Source organism: Coturnix japonica, chromosome Z (genome assembly GCF_054131305.1).
Source record: "Coturnix japonica strain WE chromosome Z, WE-NBRP24, whole genome shotgun sequence".
NCBI classification, from domain to species: Eukaryota; Metazoa; Chordata; class Aves; order Galliformes; family Phasianidae; genus Coturnix; species Coturnix japonica.
The window spans coordinates 59,886,301-59,906,829 of record NC_140702.1 but is presented as its reverse complement, the minus strand read 5'-3'; the positions used below and the strand labels follow the sequence as shown (position 1 = coordinate 59,906,829).

Genomic DNA, 20,529 nt, shown 5'->3' with positions numbered 1-20,529 from the left:
ACAGTAAGCTGCAGTTCAGCATGGAAGAAATTCCAAAGAATTCAGAACTTTAATTATGCCAGAAGAGATAAATACAAACCCAAGGTAACACTGAAATGATTATCTTCAGTTTACTGAGCATTATGAAGCAATTTTAGGAAGTGGTTCTCTGTATCTGCAGCAGTATCTTTTAGTTTTGTGTGTGCGTGTGTGTCCTGACAGAATGCTAAGACCCTTTTGTCATCAGAATGACTCTGATTAGTTTAATCGGTATTGTGAAGCTGTTAAGATATTTCAACTATTTTATGAATCTAAAGCCTTGGGGTATACAGGTTCACCGAAAGTGCATTAGTAATAAAGCAGTTTAACATCACCGCACACCATACTCCCAAATCCTGATATAAAATTCCACAGAACATATTGCAAGCAGACAAAAAGTATATCCATTGCCTTTCATAAAAACCTCAAGCAATAATTCAGGCACAGAGATAAAGACCAGGGGCTATAGCAGAAGAGCACACTTGCTTCATTTGTTTTTGATTAGGCTGCCTTCTCCTCGTTAGCAGGAGGGTTTATGCAGGAAAAGGTTCAATTTCTGAATCCACTAGCCTAATTTAAAGTTGAGCAAAAATAAAATGAAAAACCCACACCAACTCCCGCTGAAATAATAAGCAACGTGCTGGCAATTTCCATTGTCAGGAAAACACTGCATTGGTCCTTGCACCAAGTTTTTGGAAAAGTAACTGAGACTTCACTGATGCAGGAAACAAAAATCAACTTGTCAGCTCTAAGTCACTCATCTTACTAAAGACCATGTGGATCAGTAACACTATTAGACTGCTGTAGAAACCTTCATAAACAACTCCCAATGAAGCAATCTTTAAAACACTTGTCACTACTTAGCAGCTTTGTAGATGACACAAAACCACGAGCTACATAAAAATAGTACTGTATTGGCTTACTGGGGCTTTTTCCGATGTAAGGACAAGGAGAGGGGTGAGAAGTCAGATAGAAAAGTAAATATTTTAGAAGTATTTCACAGAAGTTCACTGAGGAAGGTCAGCTGTGTCTGCCATTTTTCGTTCCCAAGCAAAACCGCCTTTGAAGACTGTATACAATTTAGAGATGGGACAATCTCATCTCACATAAATGTCAATCCAGCTTTCCCTGATTTGAATTTCATCTAATTTTGCTATCAGCTGACATAGTTTGGACAAAACAAGATGCCATGCCCCAGCTTTATTAATTCCAGTAAATTCACTAGGTCATACTGTCACTTTGCATTTCAGGGATATAATTAATTGCCAGGTTCCAGTGAGTTAAAAATTATTTTACCTAAAATATGCAACTTGTCCCCATGTTTTCACATTCATTTCACTCACATTCAGTGGCAAGCACTCTTCAGAGAGCATCACAGCCATACACTACCAGGTCACAGTCACAACTTCTGCACTTTATATCTTCCACTGCAACTCAAAAGGACATCATGGCAAGGGTGGCCTGCCTGCCTGCTACTATGCGTGGCTTCACAGAACAGAAGGAACAGTCCATGCCAACGGCTAAGCTGGTTATGCCCTTGGGAGGGAAGGATCCACCAGATAAATGAGACCAAATTACTTTTTATTTAATGAATCAAGTCTAAAGGGACCATCTGTGTACTTCAGCTCCGCAAGGAAACAAGATCTATGCAAATCCTATGGATGAATGCATGCGAGCGCATTTCAAACAACCTTTAATCTGCCAGTCTGCCAAATTTTCATAGTCCCTGAAAATTTCAAGAAACAGAATTTTCAGGCTGCACTGTCAGCACCCAATGGAGGGAGAGTCTCGAGTATGAGCTCACCTCACTAATTACAAGGAAACACGCATAGTAGAGACTTTACAAAAGCTCTATGTGGGGATACAGCTCCTCCAAAGAGACCAGCCACAAGGCCAGATCAAGGTGCCATCAACAGTATACCTGCCACACCTCCAGGTGGTAGAACCTGGCCCCCAAACTCACCAGTCAAAGCTCCTCCAAGGCTTCCTCTTCTGAGCTGTCTCCCATCTTCACTCAGCTGCCTCTTATATTTGAAAGACTTCCCGGGGCCGGATAAGACTTCTGGATTGCTGGATTTTCGAAAAGGCATTGGTGGCGGGGACAATATGTGATCAAGCTGCAAAGAAATACAGGGGGGGGAAAGAAAACACGGATTATTTATTTATATTAACTAGGGGGGATAAATATATGTATACATATATACATATACATATTATATCACCAAAAATAAATTTTAAAAAGACTAAAATTTCCGTTGCATAAAAGTTATTACAGAATTGAGAAACAAAAAGTGCTTTAAAAGATCTGATCGTAATTAAGTTGCACAAACTAAGAACTTTGCAAGTGCCAAATCTGCAGCTGGCTGTGTATGAAGCCATCCTCCTCTCATACACTTTATGGCACATCCTGCTGCACTCCTGCTCAAGGAGGATTTTTTCCCATAGTCCGGTCTCCAGACATGAAGGGATTGGGCTTAAGCAGACACAATCTTCTACAGAACAGCCTCTTTGCAACTGCAAACCATCTGACCAAGGCAGTCTCTTCACAGCTTTATCTGAGTAGTCGCTAGATGGCATTGCACCATCAACAAATTGCAAAGCATTCCCAGAGAAGGGAAATTACTGAAAAATAGATTTTTCAGTGTCAGAGGGGAAAGAAAAATCTGTCTAAATTATTCTGTTTACAAAGCTAACATTCATTCACACTGACTTCAAATTACTGTAAATACAAAGCCTCATCTTTCAAATTCTGTTCCTCTCATCATTCCTATACAACATTCTCGCCCTCTGGTTTTGAGATTACTTTTGATGTCTTAATATTTGGCTAAATTCACAAAAACCAGAACAGAAAAAGAAGTGAGTAAATACTTGACTGCTTCATCCTCACTGTCCACAGAAAAGAAGGATTCAAAGTCACCACATTCACCCTGGAAGATGCAGAGTGAATCTCATTTTCATTTAAAGTAAATGGCACAGAGAAGTACTACGTACCCTACAAAGCATTTTCAATTCCCTACATTTAGAATTTATTTTGCACTTGTTATTTCAGATAGCATACGGTGGATGGAGGGGGAACTGCTTTGTTTTCAAATCAAATCTGAAGCTCATTGAAAGTGTTTGCAGACACAAACATGGCTCCAAAACATCAAGCAATATAGCCATTTCAGAATCTGCTCCTTCAGCATACTAAGATTCATTCGTGTCCTGGACAAACATTGAAGTGACTGATTAACTCAAAGCACATGTCTACAGCAATTTCCTAAATCAGACAGAACTTGGGGGTCACACAGAATACTTAAAGTAACCTTTCGTATCATTTCTCATTCACGAATGCAAGTATTTCACAAATACTTCCAAGTGCTAAGGTACTCACAATGCAAATTTACAAATCTGTTGCTCTCAAAAGGAACAAGAGCTGGTAAGAAGACGAAGTGTTTGTCTACCAGTTCCTAAGAAAGATGATTTTGGGACTTAGAAGGAACCTACTAAGCAAATAACTCAAAGGGTCTGTATTTAAACTACTCACTGACAGGACAGCAAAGGCTGCTCGATGCTGAACTCTGTGCATCTGACAATGACACAATCCCATCAAACCTTAAACATTACCAACAAATATTCATGGATTCTCTTAAAGCAAGCTCCCTCTTCAAGGCGACAGGCCATACTTTACATCTTCTTCTGTGCATAAGGTTAAGGCTTTACACACAAAAACAAAGGCACTCAGCTCCCGGCATGGTAGCACTGAAGTCTACCCAACAGTTAAGGTCTCTCTCCCACAGTAAAGCCTCCACCTGAGTATCCGACAATATGCAGTTCCGATTACAGAAGCTTTAAAATAAGACTACGGCTCAGAGCAGCACAGTACTGCCTAGGCTTCCAAATCAACTTTTCACTGTCCAAATTGGCAGTCTCAGAAAAGCATTATTTTTAAAAGCTGTTTTGAGGCAGTTTAAGTATCAACCCACTATCATTTCAACAGCAGCACCCAACTATCATTCCCTCCTGAAACCAACCCCATGTTGTTGAGTTCCTGTAACAACTAAAATTTGTTTGATATGATTTAGGCACTAAATATAGGCACAGAAACTTGTTTTTATCACTTGCATGGAAAGAGAGAAGTAAGCAGCTTGAGGGCAGTAACTGTAACCCAATGCAACATGACCATGACTGAGGTCCTGCATAGGAGGCATACGGGAAATTGGGGAGAGGACATGCTACAAACACTTTTCCTGGTGTCGTCCACTTGGAAGTTCCCAGGCAATTTTCAGACATGGAAAACAAGGGAATTAAATGCAGTTTATGAAGTTTAGCATTTACTAAACACAACAGGATGAAATTCAGATTCAGTTGAAGGTGAATAAGGTTATATGACATGGAGATAACAAAATACAAATAACTACTCTTGAATACAATACATTCAGGACCTTTGAATTCAGTTCAGGACTTCAGGAAAGTATCACAGCAATATTAGCTTCTCTGATAAACACTCTTTGGTGCAAAATTTCATTTTAATATAGAAGCAGAGCACTTACAGCTGTCAGCTGTGCTTCAGCTGGATATAGAGAAACCTATCCCATCTGAAACAACTACACCAAAGGACACTATATGGTCTAGTACTCCAAAGAAAGAATACAGGCATATGATATTTGACCTTTTTCATACTGGCGATCAACTCCTGCTTTAAGAAAAGTAACCACACAAAGATTAAAAAAAAAAAAAAAGAAACATTTCTGGACATTGTCCAGAGGCTCAGATCTTTGCTTCCAAAGAACAAAGTATTACCTGTAACACGTACAGTGTGTCTTTTAATGTAGTCTGTACCTCATACCTGATGTCACAGCAGACACCAAAGAGATAACACTCTTTAACAACCTTGATAGAGTAAGTCTGCTGCTAGGGAAGCATAAGGAAAACGGACTGCAGCTAACAGCCAGGCCTTTATGAGTTCATCCTGAACAAGATCTCTCAAAACCAAACAGGCATCTGATGAGCCAGACTGACCCAGACAGTCTTTCTAGACTGAATTCAGACTCCAGACAAAAAAAAAAGGTTTTGTGTCCTCAGCAAAATGGCCTTCCCCTCCTGCCAGGTAAGGCGTTCAAATTCAAGTGAAGCCTACAAAGAAAGTTTTATTAAGTTCTGCTTCCTTGAAACACAAAGCCAAATCTAAACATCTGCAACATGGCACACAGCTCATTCAGACATCTGACACTATGACTGCTTAGTGCTGAGATTATGACAAGCTCATATTATTAAAAGACCTATCCTAAGTCATTAATACTTATTTGAAAGACCTCCTGGAAAGCTCAACCCTATGAAAATTCACATTGCACTTCTTATCAGGTTCAGACTCTGTGTTATTGCTCTTAAGACTTGAAAGCAGTTATCTCAGTGAAAAAATGTGCTGGAATTATACCAGGCATTTTAAATAATTTTACTCCAGCAGCCTTTGCTCAGTACATCAAACACCACTGCCTCCCTGAAATCATCACTCTATGGGTATTTCACATTTACTAAATATCCATGTGTCAGTTTTGGATGGCACACAAGCACAAGAAGAGAACCGTAGTTTGGTTGGTTGCTCTTTTTTATTTTTATAAAGCTTACTTGACAGCAAGCTACAAGAAATACAATAGCTGCACCCTGCAGGTAGTTTCCAATAGACATCCATATTACACTTTGAGGCTCTGGCTATTGCATACACAGCCCACTGCCTTATTATTGCACTCAGGCTGCAAGAGTCCATGCCCTTTTAAGTTACTGACAGAAATACAGTAAGCACTTTTTCCACCTATCTGTGCAATTGCAGGTTAGGAAGAAAGCAAAGCAAAGCAAAGATTCTGAGAAATTACTTAAAAAGTCACTGGTTGAAAACTACAATATACTGATAACAGCTATGACAGTGTGAAAAAAAGCATATCTGATTGCCTTGTATCTTTCATGCAAAAGGAGTTAAGTTAGCCACTGAGTTTACACAGGTTGTTTAGAAGCATATTTTCAATCAGTACACATCTCTTCACCAATGTCTACTGTTAGTATTCACAAATGCACAATTAACTACTGCAAAAACATTTCCGCCTCCACTGTTAAACACTGAGTAATTCCCTTCTGACAAAGGCACATTGTGAAAGGCAGAAAACATACAGCAAACTCCTAGGCAAGTAGGTCATTCTTCAAATGTGTTTCCATGCATTTCCTGGAAAGAGATGCTTCATTTTGTTGTAGATGTGCTAAACTTCTTATAGAAGCTAAAATTTAGCAGGTAACAGCTTTCACAGAACACTTCTTCCCACATCATGAACCTCACAAAAAGGAACAGAATGTATCATTAGAGGAGAGAGGCTTAAAAAGTACATTCAAAGGGATCATCAAAAAACCTTCACATGTACATTTGGAGATTCTATATAAACAGGAATGGAAACTGAGTGACAGCCTCCTCCAGTTCCACAGGAATTTCCTCCTGGGAATCAGGACAGAATAAATTTGTCCTCAGACCCTGTTTGTTTTTCCCCTCTGTATTTTGAAACTATTCATTTTCTGTATAAATACAATCAGCCGCATTCCTCTAAAGAAAATTATTCTCATACTACACTAGCCATGGACTATCAATGGCTCACCTATTCAGAAAGGATTATCTTCATATTTCAAAAAACCTCAGTAGTATTAAACCCAGCTGTCTACCACGGTGTATTTATTCTACAGCTAGAATTTATTCACTGCTTGCTAATTATATCATTACATCAACTACGTCAGCCCACATGTCCTCACAAAAATGAAGGACATGACAGCCAGTTCAAAATAAGACTTAGCAACACTATTTAGAAGTATAATTTGAGCAGAGTGCATAATCAGATGTGAAACAGCAAGAAAGAAAACAATGGCTCTTAAGAGAAGAAATCCATGCTACAAGAAGGTGAATGAGGCTAAGGTAATGCAATTACACTGATAACAGCAGGATAAGAAAAATAAGCTGTTCAGAGTTGCTGAGATTTGTTTCAATGGTTTTGTTTCAATAAGATGACACCGTAATGAGAATTTTAGTTATCTGCTCAGCTATGCTTGTCTTGTTTTCTTCTGCTGATTTTTTTCTTTTTAAAACTCTGTGCACTATCACCTACACTAAGCTTCTACCAGGTGGGTACCAATCCATGTGAGATCCATCACCCAAAACCTTTCACATACAATGATTATCAATCAGAAGTTCCAAAATAAAATTCTACTAATAAGCAGATCAACAGTGACTGAGTCTTTGTAATACCCAGGCTACTGGGAACAGAAATCAATCACTTTCATCACACTTACATTGGGTTCCCCATAGTATACCATGCCTCTCTCAGGCTACTTTGTGAGCATCTTAAGCACAGACACTGAAACAAAGTAGCCCCAGTTTTTTGTGTTAGGGTTTTTTGTTGTTGCTGTTGTTTATTTTTTAAGGAAACTATGACAATTTAAGTATGGGGGAGAAGCATGTGAGTAACACTTACCAACTCTCTCTCTCCAAATGCAATTAAAGTTGGAACAGACACATGAGCTTTGATGAGCTGCACTGACAGACAAGCAACACTATTAATCTATTATTAATCAACAAGATACAGATACCTTCTAAAAACCAAAGCCATCTTAGAATGTAAAAAAACAAGAACAACAAAAAAAAAACCCCAACAACTCAGCCTAGTAATAACATACTGCACTTAGTTACTCCAGCTGCCTGCTGGCCTTACAGTGGAACAAAGCTAGACTTGAGAATGAAACACTACAGAACAAGGTACTGTATATGCCCGTGGGTCCATCATGCAGGACCACTACAAGCACACAAGTAAGAATCATTTTCCAGCAGACAAGATGCAATAACTCATGCCTGTGATGAGCAGATCTACTGCATTTAGTCACAGTTTCATCACCATCACACGGGAAAACAGAGTATCCACAAAACAATGTCAAACTGTATGGCAGAACAAGTTCACCTGCAGCCCCCATTCAACCTCACTAGAACATTCTACATCCCCTTTGCAATGAGATGTTAATCTATCTCAGTCTTGAGTAGGATTTAGAGAACTGTGCAACTATTTTGAATATTCACAGCTCTCAGAGAAGTCTTTTCAGAGCAGAGAATCACCAGTAAACTAATTGCACACACTAAAAAGGAAACACTTCTCCCAAAATTAGCACTGCTTCCAGAAGTCAAGGATAATGATGGGAAGATAAGATACTGAGGAAGTCTTATCAGGTCACATGGATCTCAAAGGACATGGAAAGATCCTATTTCCTGCTCCTTTTCTTACCATATTTCTTTGAAAACAAACAGATTTTCTTTCCCACTTTACATAATCAGTAGGAAAATGGGTACTCGTCCTACAGTTTTTGACTCTGGGACTGCCTTTCCACCCTCCTCCAATGAAGTGACCTGTGATATCACTGGAACTTGGCCTCAGAACCTTTTAAGTTCTCCATCTGAAAGGCACCTGTCATTGTTTAAGACTTCAACCCAGGAGTTTCTTGCTTCATTCTGTGACCTACAGTTTCCTTGTCAGAGGGACACCTTGATACAGGTGAGAGGCAGAAAAATTCTTGTTTATAGCCACACTGCATACTAATAATTCATACAGCAACTCTCATTTTCTGTAAGAACACTATCTGCAGCAGACCCTGCAAGTATGTCCTTACCAATGTAAATGATAACCGCTGAGACACGGCCCGAAGCACTGATTGAGTACCTGGGGAACAGACCCAGTCAGCCCTGGAGCACAGGTGAAGGCACTTCTTATAAGGGTGAGCAATCTTCTTCCCTTCCTTTATAGCACTTCTCTATTGTGCCAATCTTTTTGTCCTAACACCTTTGTTGTAATGCCTTTCCCACTGCACTGATCTGCCCACTTGCTATGGAAAGTAAAAAGGAGAAATGCATTTTAAAGTTGCTGTCCACAAAGCTTCACTTCAAACCATTTTAATTACTGACTTTACATCCTACACACACAAATAGGGAAATCTAAAGTTCCTCTTTGAAATAGTCTAATTTATTATGCTGAATAGATGATGGTGTATAAACAGAAATCAGAAAACAATGCTTATGATGTTATTCTATAGCTCTTTCTTATCTATCATATCTTAAGCAGTAAGGAAATATTTTAAATAAACTGCCAAGGATCAATACAGATGCACTGATAATATACTGCTAATTCAGGTCCATTTAAGAAATGCAAATTTGCCTTTTAAAACTGTTGTATTCCTCTTGAAAACAAATCTGACCTCTGAGCAATTAAAAAACATGGAACACGAAGAATCAACTATCGCTATGTTTAAAAAATCCAGCCTGCATTCAAAGTGTTTTCACACGACTGCATTGAAAGCAAAGCACAGCCTCCACAGCATTCTTCAGGGACAAGAAGTGGCCTATAAATATGCATCGCCACTGTTATCTGAGCCAATTATTAGTTTACAACAGTTAAGAGGGAACAGTTTTGTTTCAGTGTGATTGAGTCCTTCAGTTCCTGAAAGCCTTCTGTGAGCACAGATGGATGGATGGACTGCTCTCTGACCAGTGAACAAAGGAAACAAGAGTATTTGTACTACAAATGCCCATTGCTTCGCAGAACTCAGCCTGACCCAGGTCTCCTTTGACATGCCCACACAGCTCTAATACATGTTTAAAATAAATTAACAGCAGGTTCTGCAAGTCTCTTCTGAGTCCCTGAAAGAAGAGCTAAGAAACTGAATACAGTTTGGAATAAACATAGATAAATGCAGCTCCGATCCTGGTTTAAAAGTCTGACATAGGACATTTTAAAGGCGGGTTGCAGACTGACTCTTCTTAATGCAACACTCATAAAGGCATCTTCTCAGGAATACTGTATGAAGGCCTTCACGTCCAACAAAAACAAGACCCTTTCCAAGCTAAGGCAGACTTGAAGGGCAAGTGACATCACCACACAGTGTGGAGGCATAGGGCAGCAGCAGAGCAGCCACTGCCTTTCAGCAGGAAAGATACTCCCTTCCAGTCCCATCCCACTGGCAGGAAAAAAGCATTTAGTGGTGCCGAGAAACACTGCCAGAGACCACTACCACACCAGCCTCCTGCATTCTCACTTTCTCCTGAATAAAACCTCTCCATTTTAATTTTATTTTTTGTTTGTTCTGTGGCCATACTCATCTTCTTACCTCCATATGCACAGATATTACTAGCATTAGCAATGCCATGCACTGTGCTCTGCTGTACAGAAAATTACCCAACTAGCCACATCTTTTTAAATTTCTCAGTGAAAGAAAATATTAGCTGTATAGAAAGCAGAAAAGGGGTTGGATATTTTTAGACACCACTGGCAATATTTTCACCTTTAATAATTTTAATTATCCTTTTTGTAGCACAAGAAAACAGTGACAAATGTAAGGAAATGTGCACTTTGTGTATGTACAAGCATCCACAGGCACATTTTATAACACACATTATCAATGCTGCTGCTCATACACAGGTTTTTTAGAAAGATCTTTCCTGGATGTTTAACTAGGAGGATTAAAATTTAGTCAAACTAACCTTCAAAGTCACTTTCAATTGAAAAAATAAAAAATAAAAATCAAATACATATGAAAAAGGCCTATTCATCTTCATCAGCTGTTGACACCTCCATCATTCGTCTCACGAAAAAAATAATTCCGAGGAGAATACAACTCTGGAAAGAATGTTTTTTACTTTTTCTTTTTCTTTTTCTTTTTTTTTAATACCATGAATACTAATAAAGTGAAAGCAGTTTAGTTCTTTATAAAATCTATTTCTATTCACACCCACCAATGAGCTCCTGGACAACCTATACAGGTTTCATTTATTCTATCGCATTGAAGGCTTCAGAAAACTAATTGTTTATTCAAGTCTATCTGCTCTATCCATGCTCAATTAGGTCTCGCTTTTCACCATTACACTGAAATTAGAAACAAAAATGCAAGGTGAAACATTCCTCATTCCACTGACTGGCTCAGCTTGATCGGCCACTCTGAATAACTGCAGCCACAAGGGTAGAAAGAGCTCCACCATAATGCACATAATGCAGTGCCTGAAGGACCTACTCAGTGACTTACCGATTTCCTATTCATTAACTTACACCTCTGACTAATGGAAAACACCTTTCTATTGCACCTTTCTAATAAGGCACTACCAGGCACTATTTGAAGGTAACTGGGTTTTCTGGCTACTGAAATTCATACATAACCCAGTTTTTAAAAACAGGAGCCATAACTGTTACACACCATAAGAAAAAATAGTCTAAATTTATTGATCTTTATTCAGACCTCTAAAATAATTTGGCCTTATAAAGCTTCAAATTCAGAATCACTTCTATGAGAAATAACAAACAGAAGGACAGCACATCTATGTGAGGCAGGTACAAAACAAAAGAGAAAAACTCATGATGAAGTGAGCTTGGAGTAAAAGGTTCTCAGCATGTAATGGAGCTGAAGCTGATCCATAAATCAATGCAAGATGAAAGCAAGATTATTTATGTGAAAGAACTGCATTGTTAATTTACAGTCTGATTTTGAAAAGAAATGCTTTACTTGATCGATGTATAAATGATGTGTGTGTGTGCACCAAGCACAAATTAGTAATTACAAGCAGGTGCATCTCCTCATATTTTTTAATTAACCTTAGCAGCAGACACAGCTCCAGAAAATGCAGGTTTTTCCCTGAGTTTGCCTTTAACACGTTCCTAAGTTTTTAAATAATGCAGCCTCACCACAAGGGACCTTGGAGACAAGGGCTTTTTGATCTCTTTTTTCCCATTCAGCACTCAGATACCGCGCACAGTTATCGAACAATAGCTTCCACTAAAAAAAATCCTTTTCCGAACTGTTTTGAAAGTGAACTAGAATGAGGCATCTGATAGCTTTATAGTCGTACCCTAGGCTTACAGTACAGAATTCAAATGCTTCTCTTCAAGCCTCACCAACACAATTAGCAAAAAAATATCAGAAGGGCAAGCATACACAGGGGCAGGGGGAGGACAACCTGATTTGCTTTCAGCAGAGATTTGTAGTTTAGTCAAGAACTGTGTTCATAATTTTAACTGCCTCCACTGCAATTCACATCTACTGCCATCTGCCATTTGTCAGTTTCAGACAATTTACCCACGTCTATAATTATCAGAAGTGTTCTGTAACACTATATGGCTCAAGGAAGGTTGTTTTGGTTTGGTTTCAAATTTGAGGAACTCAAGAAATGCTAAAAAAAAAAAATAAATGTAATCATAAATGTGATACAGGATGATTTGAAATATTCCAGCCTTCTATTTCATCTTTTCTGTAACTCAAGCAAGTAACTGCCCACATGTCCTAAATATTCTCTTTGTAAAACTCAGAGTAGACTTCACTCATCCTAGTCTCTTTATGCAGGCTTTTCCAATTACACATGTAGTTATTCAACATAATAACACTGATGAGCAGAAGAATGAAGGGTCCTTACTTAAATAAAAAACATTCTGTATTAGTCTCCATTAGACAAGCAAATGATAGCAGTAAGCTTCACACACTGTAACTGAAAGAATACACGCATCAGGACGTATGTGCAGAAGACCACAAGACAAAACACATTCAGATGAGAATGACTGCCCTTGTCTTTACAAACAGCACAGTCCAGAATTAATCTGGTTTCTTCAGCCCCATATTGAAAAACACAAATTAACAGCAAAAGATTCACTTTCATGGCTTTTAGAATTTTATTTATAGATGATATCAACACAGACATTCATATACTCCTATAAGTTCAGTATAACTTAGTGCTCTGTAAATTACAAGGACTGTTTGCCAAGGAAGTTGTAGCAGTTTCATGATTTTAATCTCACAATGGATATCACTGAAATACCTAGAGAATAGAGCTTAGCATACAAGCTCTATACTACCTACAATGTGGCAGGAATGTCCCAACCATACCTTTTTTCTAAATCATATATTACTAACATAAGCCAGCATCGTTAAATATATATATGCATGTATACATATGCCCACAGTGTTTCACAGGGTCTGAGTCTTAATTCTACTTTGTTTTTTTTTTTCACTTTCCAAACAGGAGCGCCCTCAAAACTGGGACAACCAAAATACACTCCATTGAGTCTATGATGATTCATACAAATCCATGCTGTCTTGTAGACATGGCATCTCTTAATTGACTTGGAAATCAGCATCTCACATCAAGTAAGCTGAAAGCCACATCCTCGGGGCTTATTCAAAACAACGGGATGCTGCATCAAAACAGATACCATCTCAGTTAATGCTAAAAACTCTAAATGACAGTCAGTCCTTTAATCTGCTCAATCTCAGAGATCGGACAGAGACTGGATTGTGGTCACAGTGGTCAGTTCAAACTACAGAAGTACTTTTTCCATTTTGAAAGTTAAAAACCTCTAGCTTTTAGGATGCAAAACTGCCATTCCTACAGTCTACAATTTGTCAGCTTTTAGAGAATTTAGATTTCTGAAAGAAAAAACAGAAGGAATTTGAAAATGAATGTTTTATTCTGAAGCAATCCAAACCAGTGTAAGGGGTGAGAAATCTAACAACACCAGAAGGGTCATAATCAAACCTGCATGGAAACCAACCATTCACATTTAAGTAGCTGACATATTAGTATCAACCATATGTCACATCTACCAGAGAAACGCAGGCTGCAAATTAGAGTATATTTGGATTTTCAAAGCCATCAACTAAATTTAACTGACAGGCCATACACATTGCATTAGAATATGCAATTACTGTTACACACACACACACACAAAAAAAGAGGCCCATTGCATCAACTTTCAAGCTAAACAGTATGATGTTTTAGGCTTTCTCAAGCATAGGGAGAAATATTTTGTGTTTAATACAAGATACAGAACATTTCATTACTTTCATCCATTTACACAAAAAGCCTCTTGTTTAGAAACACTTGTACTGCTTATAGTATTATCTCACCTAATGTTAGCTGGTCTTACTCTAATAGCTAGCACACTTCAACCCAGGAAATCATAGCCTAAATTGCAAATAAAATATTCTTGTCAAGCCATACTAACAAGAGTCCACAAGGTGAAATGTGCAGCACCCAAATCTTTATGATTTATGATCTGCATGACTGTGTACCACTGTGAGAGTTCATCTGGGCTTTTTAGTAATGTTCACCTGCTCTATTAACTAGATATTGTTAATACTGAATGTAAAAGTTATTCAGTAAAACTATTCCCTAAAAAAAGGCCAGAGTTGAGTCATCTTAAGGCCAGGCTCTACCTCTGAGAAGAACTCTGCAGCACTGTAGTCAGTGTATCCAGCACTCAAACAAAACTATGCTTTTACAAAGAGACAGCTTCAACTCTCTTCATCTTGTAACAGCATCCTGGTTTCAGCTGGGGCTGAGCTGATTTTCTTCATGGTGCCTGGTACAATGCTCTTCTTCGGCTCTGAGAGAAAAACAATGCTGATAACACACCAGTGTTTTAGTTGTTACTGAGCACTGCTTCACAGGGATATTTCAGCTCCTCAGCTTCCTGCACTGTCCTGTCAGCAAGGGTCTCCGAGGAGGACAGAACCAGGACAGATAAAGACTAACCAGACTGGCTAAAGGAAATTCCATACCATAAAACTATAAAACGAAGGGGAACTGGCCGGGGGGCAGCCACTGCTCAGGGACTGTGGCTGGTCATCAGCTGGCAGGTGTGTGCATCACTCTCTTTGTAAACAGAGACAGACAGAGAGAGATTATCATCACTATTATTTCTCTCTTCCTTTTCTGCCTTAGTAAATAGCTTTTATCTCTACTCAGAAGTTTTACTTCAGCTTTGTTTTTTTCCCAGTTGTCTCCTTGAAGCGAACAGCTGTACTAGCTGTACTGTGCTAAGCTGCCTGCCAGGTTAAACCACTGCACGAAGTAAGAGAGGCAAGGCCAGTACCAGGGAAAATCAAATTCCAGTTTAATTACTTGGCTATTGAAGCAGTATATGAAAACACAGAAATAATATTTTTACAGCATTTTTTCAATCATTTTGCCTATCAGACAACCTGTTTCAACACAGTGTTTTTTCCTTTAACTCTCACTGCTGAAGAAGGCACTTCACCAAAAATATGATCCTAAACAGTACAATATGCCTCCCTGATAAACTTCCAAGTGAGGAAAAACAGCCTGCAGGGTCCTCTTCTCTACTATATGCATAGTTGGCAGTCATAACAATTCTTCAGAACTACGTGTTTCACTGAGATGCACACTCACATCTTGCAGTTTAAAATGAAGACCTAACAGAAGTTGTAAAGGAAAACCCAGAGCAACTGGGATAAACACTGTTTTTTCACTGACCCTGTCATTATTTTCATAGCAGCTTCAGCAAAAAAAAAAAGGCAATGGCTAACCTGAATAAGAAGCACACAGAAGGAAGAGCAAACAACTTTGAATCACAAAACTGCCCCACAGTTCACTACGCTTCCTTTGGCTAAGGATGAAATATTTCCTTAGTTACACGCACTAGTTAGTGGTTTCCAAGGTAAGGCTCATCTGGAAAAGAAAGACTGCATTTTTAATGATAATAATAATAATAATGTTTGACTATATAATTTCCATAGAATATAGGTCAAGCTTAGCCTCAATACTTGGTTTTCCTGAAAAAAAAATCAGCTACGTGCGTAATCAAAGCTACTCAACAGAGAATTCCATGAAACATTCCTAAAGCAAACTCCTTCCTTGGAAGGCAATGATCCCAAATATCTTAGGGTCCCTTTTTTTTTTAATTTATTTTTTTCCTTTTTCTTTTTCTTTTCTTTTTTGACAAATGTCTTGAACTAAGGAACCTTGTTTGGGATCTAGTCAATATGATCCCTTCACAGAACACTTAGAGCCCCAGCCTATCTGGAAAATATGGAAGCCAAGAATCTTTCTTACAAGAAAGACACACTAAGTTGACCAAACACAATAAAAAAAGAAATCAACTTTGACAAACGTTGCCATCAGAAGAAAAGCAATTTGCAAATACACTCTCATTTTACAATTGCACCGGAACTAGTGCAATTAGTGCATTTATTTAATCAAAAACAAGACCACAAAAAATTGTCTCTTAATGTCTAAGCAGGCAGCCTGCATTCCCCTAAGGAATTCACTCCCCAGAGATACTACAGCTCTGTCTTTTGCAGATGTAAAGGTACAGAAACATGGATAGACAAGCAGGATGAAAGGTGACGGTCACATCTGTTCACACCTCATATTAGGCCGCCAAAGCCAAAGGCTGTCAAATTCAAAAGCCTCAGCTACAGTTTCACATCTCATGTAACTTGCATATCAGGAGATCAAGAATGAGGAACATGAAGCAGTATCCTTCATGGGAGTGCAGCAGGTTGGGAACCTGATTTAGCAGCAAAGTTGGACACAATGATCTCCAGAGGTCAAACCTGCGTCAAACCCTACAACTTTGTTGACTCCGTCTCTTTCTTCCATGACAAGAGACAGACACGAAGCAACAACCTCACACTGTACCGGATTTAAATTGGATGAATTTCTTCACAGAAACTGCAGTTAGACATTGGTACAGGCTGCCCAGAGATGTGGTGGAGCTACCATCCCAGCACACTTAAGAGATGTGGACTTAATATAATTAGTGCAGGAACAGGTCACTAAATCAGCAGATTGACTGGCCCAAAAAACAATTACCTGTTGAGATGAAATACTGAAATGATCTCACACAATGCCTGACCATCTGACTGTTTGCATTAAACTCAGCGACACCGCCTTTAGGGGTTCACTAGGTTGAGAATAAAATGCTCATTCAGTTTCTTGCCTTTTCCCATTACAGGTTAACGTTTAACCTTAGAAGTAGCCTGTATTGTAATACGTGAGTCAAAAATCTGGATCAAGAGAGGCAAGGTCTCATCCTCAGAAGAACTGGCTCAACCAGCTCTTGTAGGGATCCATCCTACCAGAAAAAAGACATTTAAAGCACACGGGAAAAGAACATTCAAAGTGCTTTCGGGTCCTGCATTAATGATCTCATGAACAGTCTTCAGAAGATTGTGTCAGGGAAAGCTGAAATTCACAGCAGGAGGAAGATAATACAGATATCAAAGGAAGTGACATTTTTTTGTACTATTTGAAATAGGAAAAGAAGATCCATAAAATCTTACAAGAGTCCATTACCTTTAAGGTATTCCTTTTTTCCTTTACTGTCAAAGTCTTAAATCCAACTCAAAATAAAATAAAATAAAATAAAATAAAAAAATCAGGGAAAAGTAGTCAAGAGGGCAGCACAAACAGCAGCTTCTTAAACTTTCTTCTTGCTCCAATTTTTTATCCTGCTTTCCATCCAAAACCCACATTTGTGAGGGTTCCCCTGAAGATTCTCTACAGAAAAGGAACTGCTGTCTGGAAAGTGAATTCATCACCTCAGTGTGAAACAGATGAATAACAGCACCTTCATAAGAGATTATTTCAGGTTTGTGCAAACCTGGGTGCTTGGTGGCTTCCCACAAATCAAGCACACTGAACAGAACTATATGCAATATACACAAAAGTCACAAACTTACTAATTTTCCAGTCCATCCATCTCAGGATGATTGGCTATTAATTGATACATTTATGATATTGCTGACTCTACCATTCCAAACCACACAGCTCATGGGAGGGGTCTTCACTTGGACATGAGTGTTTTTGACCTATGGGTGTGTTTTTTTATGTTAGAGAAGGTAATTCATCTAAGGATATGTGGACCTTGAATTTGCTTGCCAAACTGGCAACATCCTCAAAGCATTCTGATTAATGTCCTCTTCAAGGCCTATTGGATCCAGGATGTCCTTGGTTAAAGGATACTGTTTACTCCTTTGATATCTAATGTAATGTTAGCTCCATTCTTAGAGCCGGCTTTCAACAGAACCACTGCACCCTGCACTTTCATATTAGCTGAAAAGTATATTCAGGGGTCAATTTACCTCCTAGGCTCACATCAGTTATGAAACTACAAGTCTCAAGGCTTCATTCATTAAGAAACAGCCCAGGTAGCAATTTTAGGTTTTCTGGTAGGTACACAAAGTACAGCTTTCCAAACAGAACTTTACTGTTAGGAACACCACAAACCTAAAAACAGTACTGTAAGGCTTGAGGATATTTTACACCTTCATGTTACCATCACTAACATATTGTTCAGGTATGTCAGCCTAGTAACAAGACCCTGCATCAATTCCATCATGCAAGCCTGAATTGTGCCAGTGGTTTATAGCTACAGGTTTAGAAATCAGAAACATTAGCATAACACAAGTACATAATGAGGACTGATATGCTATCTCATACCTGTAACATTCAAGTAAAAAGCCTTTTTTTCCCACTGATCAACTGTAAATACTAACACTTAACTTAGACTTGCTGTCATTTCATCTCTTGTTTACAGTCTGAGGCACTGCATTCAAGAATGAGAGAGAAACCTTCCTGAGGAAGGTTTCCATGGCTCCCCTCCTTTGCATTACCTAAAATGAATTTCATAATAGCTCCTATCCTACCCTTAACAGAAGCTTGTTTAAAAAGGTATAGCAGAGAAGCTCATGTTTCCTTTTTGCTAATAACTGTCAAGATCTTTCCACGAGTCAGGCCTAAGCTTCTTGCTTTTCAGGTGAATCAAAGTTATCTGCTCACAGAAATTCAAGATCAAAATCTTATAAAGAAAGCCCATAATACTTGAATAACCTGGAGCTACTGAATCCCATGGGATGGACCCATGTGGAGCAGGGCACGGAGCAGCCACGAGAAGAGGCAGAAAGGAAGCATTGTGGACTGATGCGGCCTCCATTCCCAGCTCTCCTGAGTGGCTCGGGGGGATAAGTGGGTAGTGGAAAAAGAGGCCTTAATTTGCTTTTACTGCTCACTGCTCAAGTCTGCCAGCAATAGGCAATACGTTACATTTATCTCCGTTATGCTGAGTCTGTTTTGCCCTTAATAGTAACCGATGAAAGATCTCCATCCTTACTTAGCTCATGGGTTGAGATTTCTCATCATGCTTTTAGTTGCCCACTGGCATTAAACTGTAAGAGCCGGTGCTCGTGAGCAACGGCACTGCCTTGAAATTACTGGAGCTGAGGGCAAGAGTCACTGGGTCAGACAATACTGCTGAGGTTGCAGAGGTAATTCACGATTTATATTGCTCCTATATTTGAAGGGTTCTGTGTTAGCAGCACATATGCTGCAATGTACAGGCACCTGGGGAGGGCAAGCACCTGCACAGGTACAAAGCATCAAAGAGGAAAACAAAAAATGTTCTTTGCAAGATATTAGGCTGCAGTACTTCAGGGAGGATAAAGTGCTCTCTCTGCGTAAAAAAGGATCAGACCAACTTGCACGCAATTTTCTTCCACCCTTCAAAGCTTCTCTTTTTTCATGCTGCAAAAAGCTGTCATTCTTTGACCAACAATTAAAATGTCCATTGAGTCTCTCAAAGCTTTAAGAGTGACTGCACAAAATATGAAATGCACAAGGTAAAATTATCCCGGTACTTATTTAAGCAGTTGCAAACATATAACACTAAACTCAAAATGCAGTCGTGTGAAGCCTCACACAAACAAAACAAAAACAACAAAAAGCCACTATCAAAATTCATGAGATGTCTTCCTACTTCAGAAATTGTGTGCTGTGGTTTTACACAGAGAGACAGAAACGAGATTAGCGAAGAAATGATTACATTAAAAAAAAAATCAGAAAGAATCAGCACTACATGTTATTGTACAGCATAACGCAGAATAATACTACACACAGAAGTTAGTTTCATAAAAATAGTATTCATCTACTTTAATCCACATTCACTTATCTCAGATCTAGAATTTACCAGCTTTGATCTAAGCCACAAAGATCATGGAAGCAGCTAAGCTTCACATACACTAAGGAGAGATAACAATTTACATCACAAACCTCCTACAAATGACCCAGACTTCTGCATGAGGTTCAAGCACATTAGCAAATCTTTACTGTTACATCGAGCATTCTGACTTTTAATGTCAGAAACAGTGTAGCTACTCATTATTTGACAAGGCCACACCAGTAGCCTTACGCCACTTGCATTTAATCACCCATTACCTACTCGCTTACACATGTACACTGTCTAAAAACACACATTTGTAAAGCATGAAAAAAATAAAACCGCGATGGTTTGGAGTTCAGACTTCTTATCTCTCCTGATTTTCCTTAAAATGTATTTATATTTTTTAATTGCTCTGTTAGCAAAGGGGGATTTTAATTCTATATGTATACAAACAAATATGCACCCACACATACTGAGCAGGAATGAATTAAAAGTGAAAGAAAATCACACCTTTGCATGCAATGAATTGCAGAGAGATAGCAAGTTTGAAACCAGTGTTGCCAGCACAATGGAAACTAACGTGCATCCAGGGGATACATTTTGCTTTGCATTTGCCATTCCAAAACATTACGGATTTATAAAAGCAGAGTGTTAGAAAGAAAGATCAATGTATGACAGTTCTCTTTGATCTCTTGGTTTACTTACTTCTGCAAGTGAGATCTGATTTTAAAAGCCACAGGAATTT

At 38.7% G+C, this 20,529-nt stretch overlaps 1 protein-coding gene across 5 annotated transcripts in view; it reads right to left on the bottom strand.

Annotated features, from left to right (window-relative positions):
• MAST4 (microtubule associated serine/threonine kinase family member 4) overlaps window positions 1–20,529 on the bottom strand; it is a 254,220-nt gene that overhangs the window by 198,567 nt on the left and 35,124 nt on the right. For all 5 annotated transcript variants that reach the window (XM_015848582.3, XM_015848583.3, XM_015848585.3 and 2 more), the window contains exon 2: window positions 1,982–2,135. In XM_015848582.3, coding sequence (XP_015704068.2) covers window positions 1,982–2,135 — 154 coding nt within the window. The remainder of the gene's footprint in view (window positions 1–1,981; window positions 2,136–20,529) is intronic.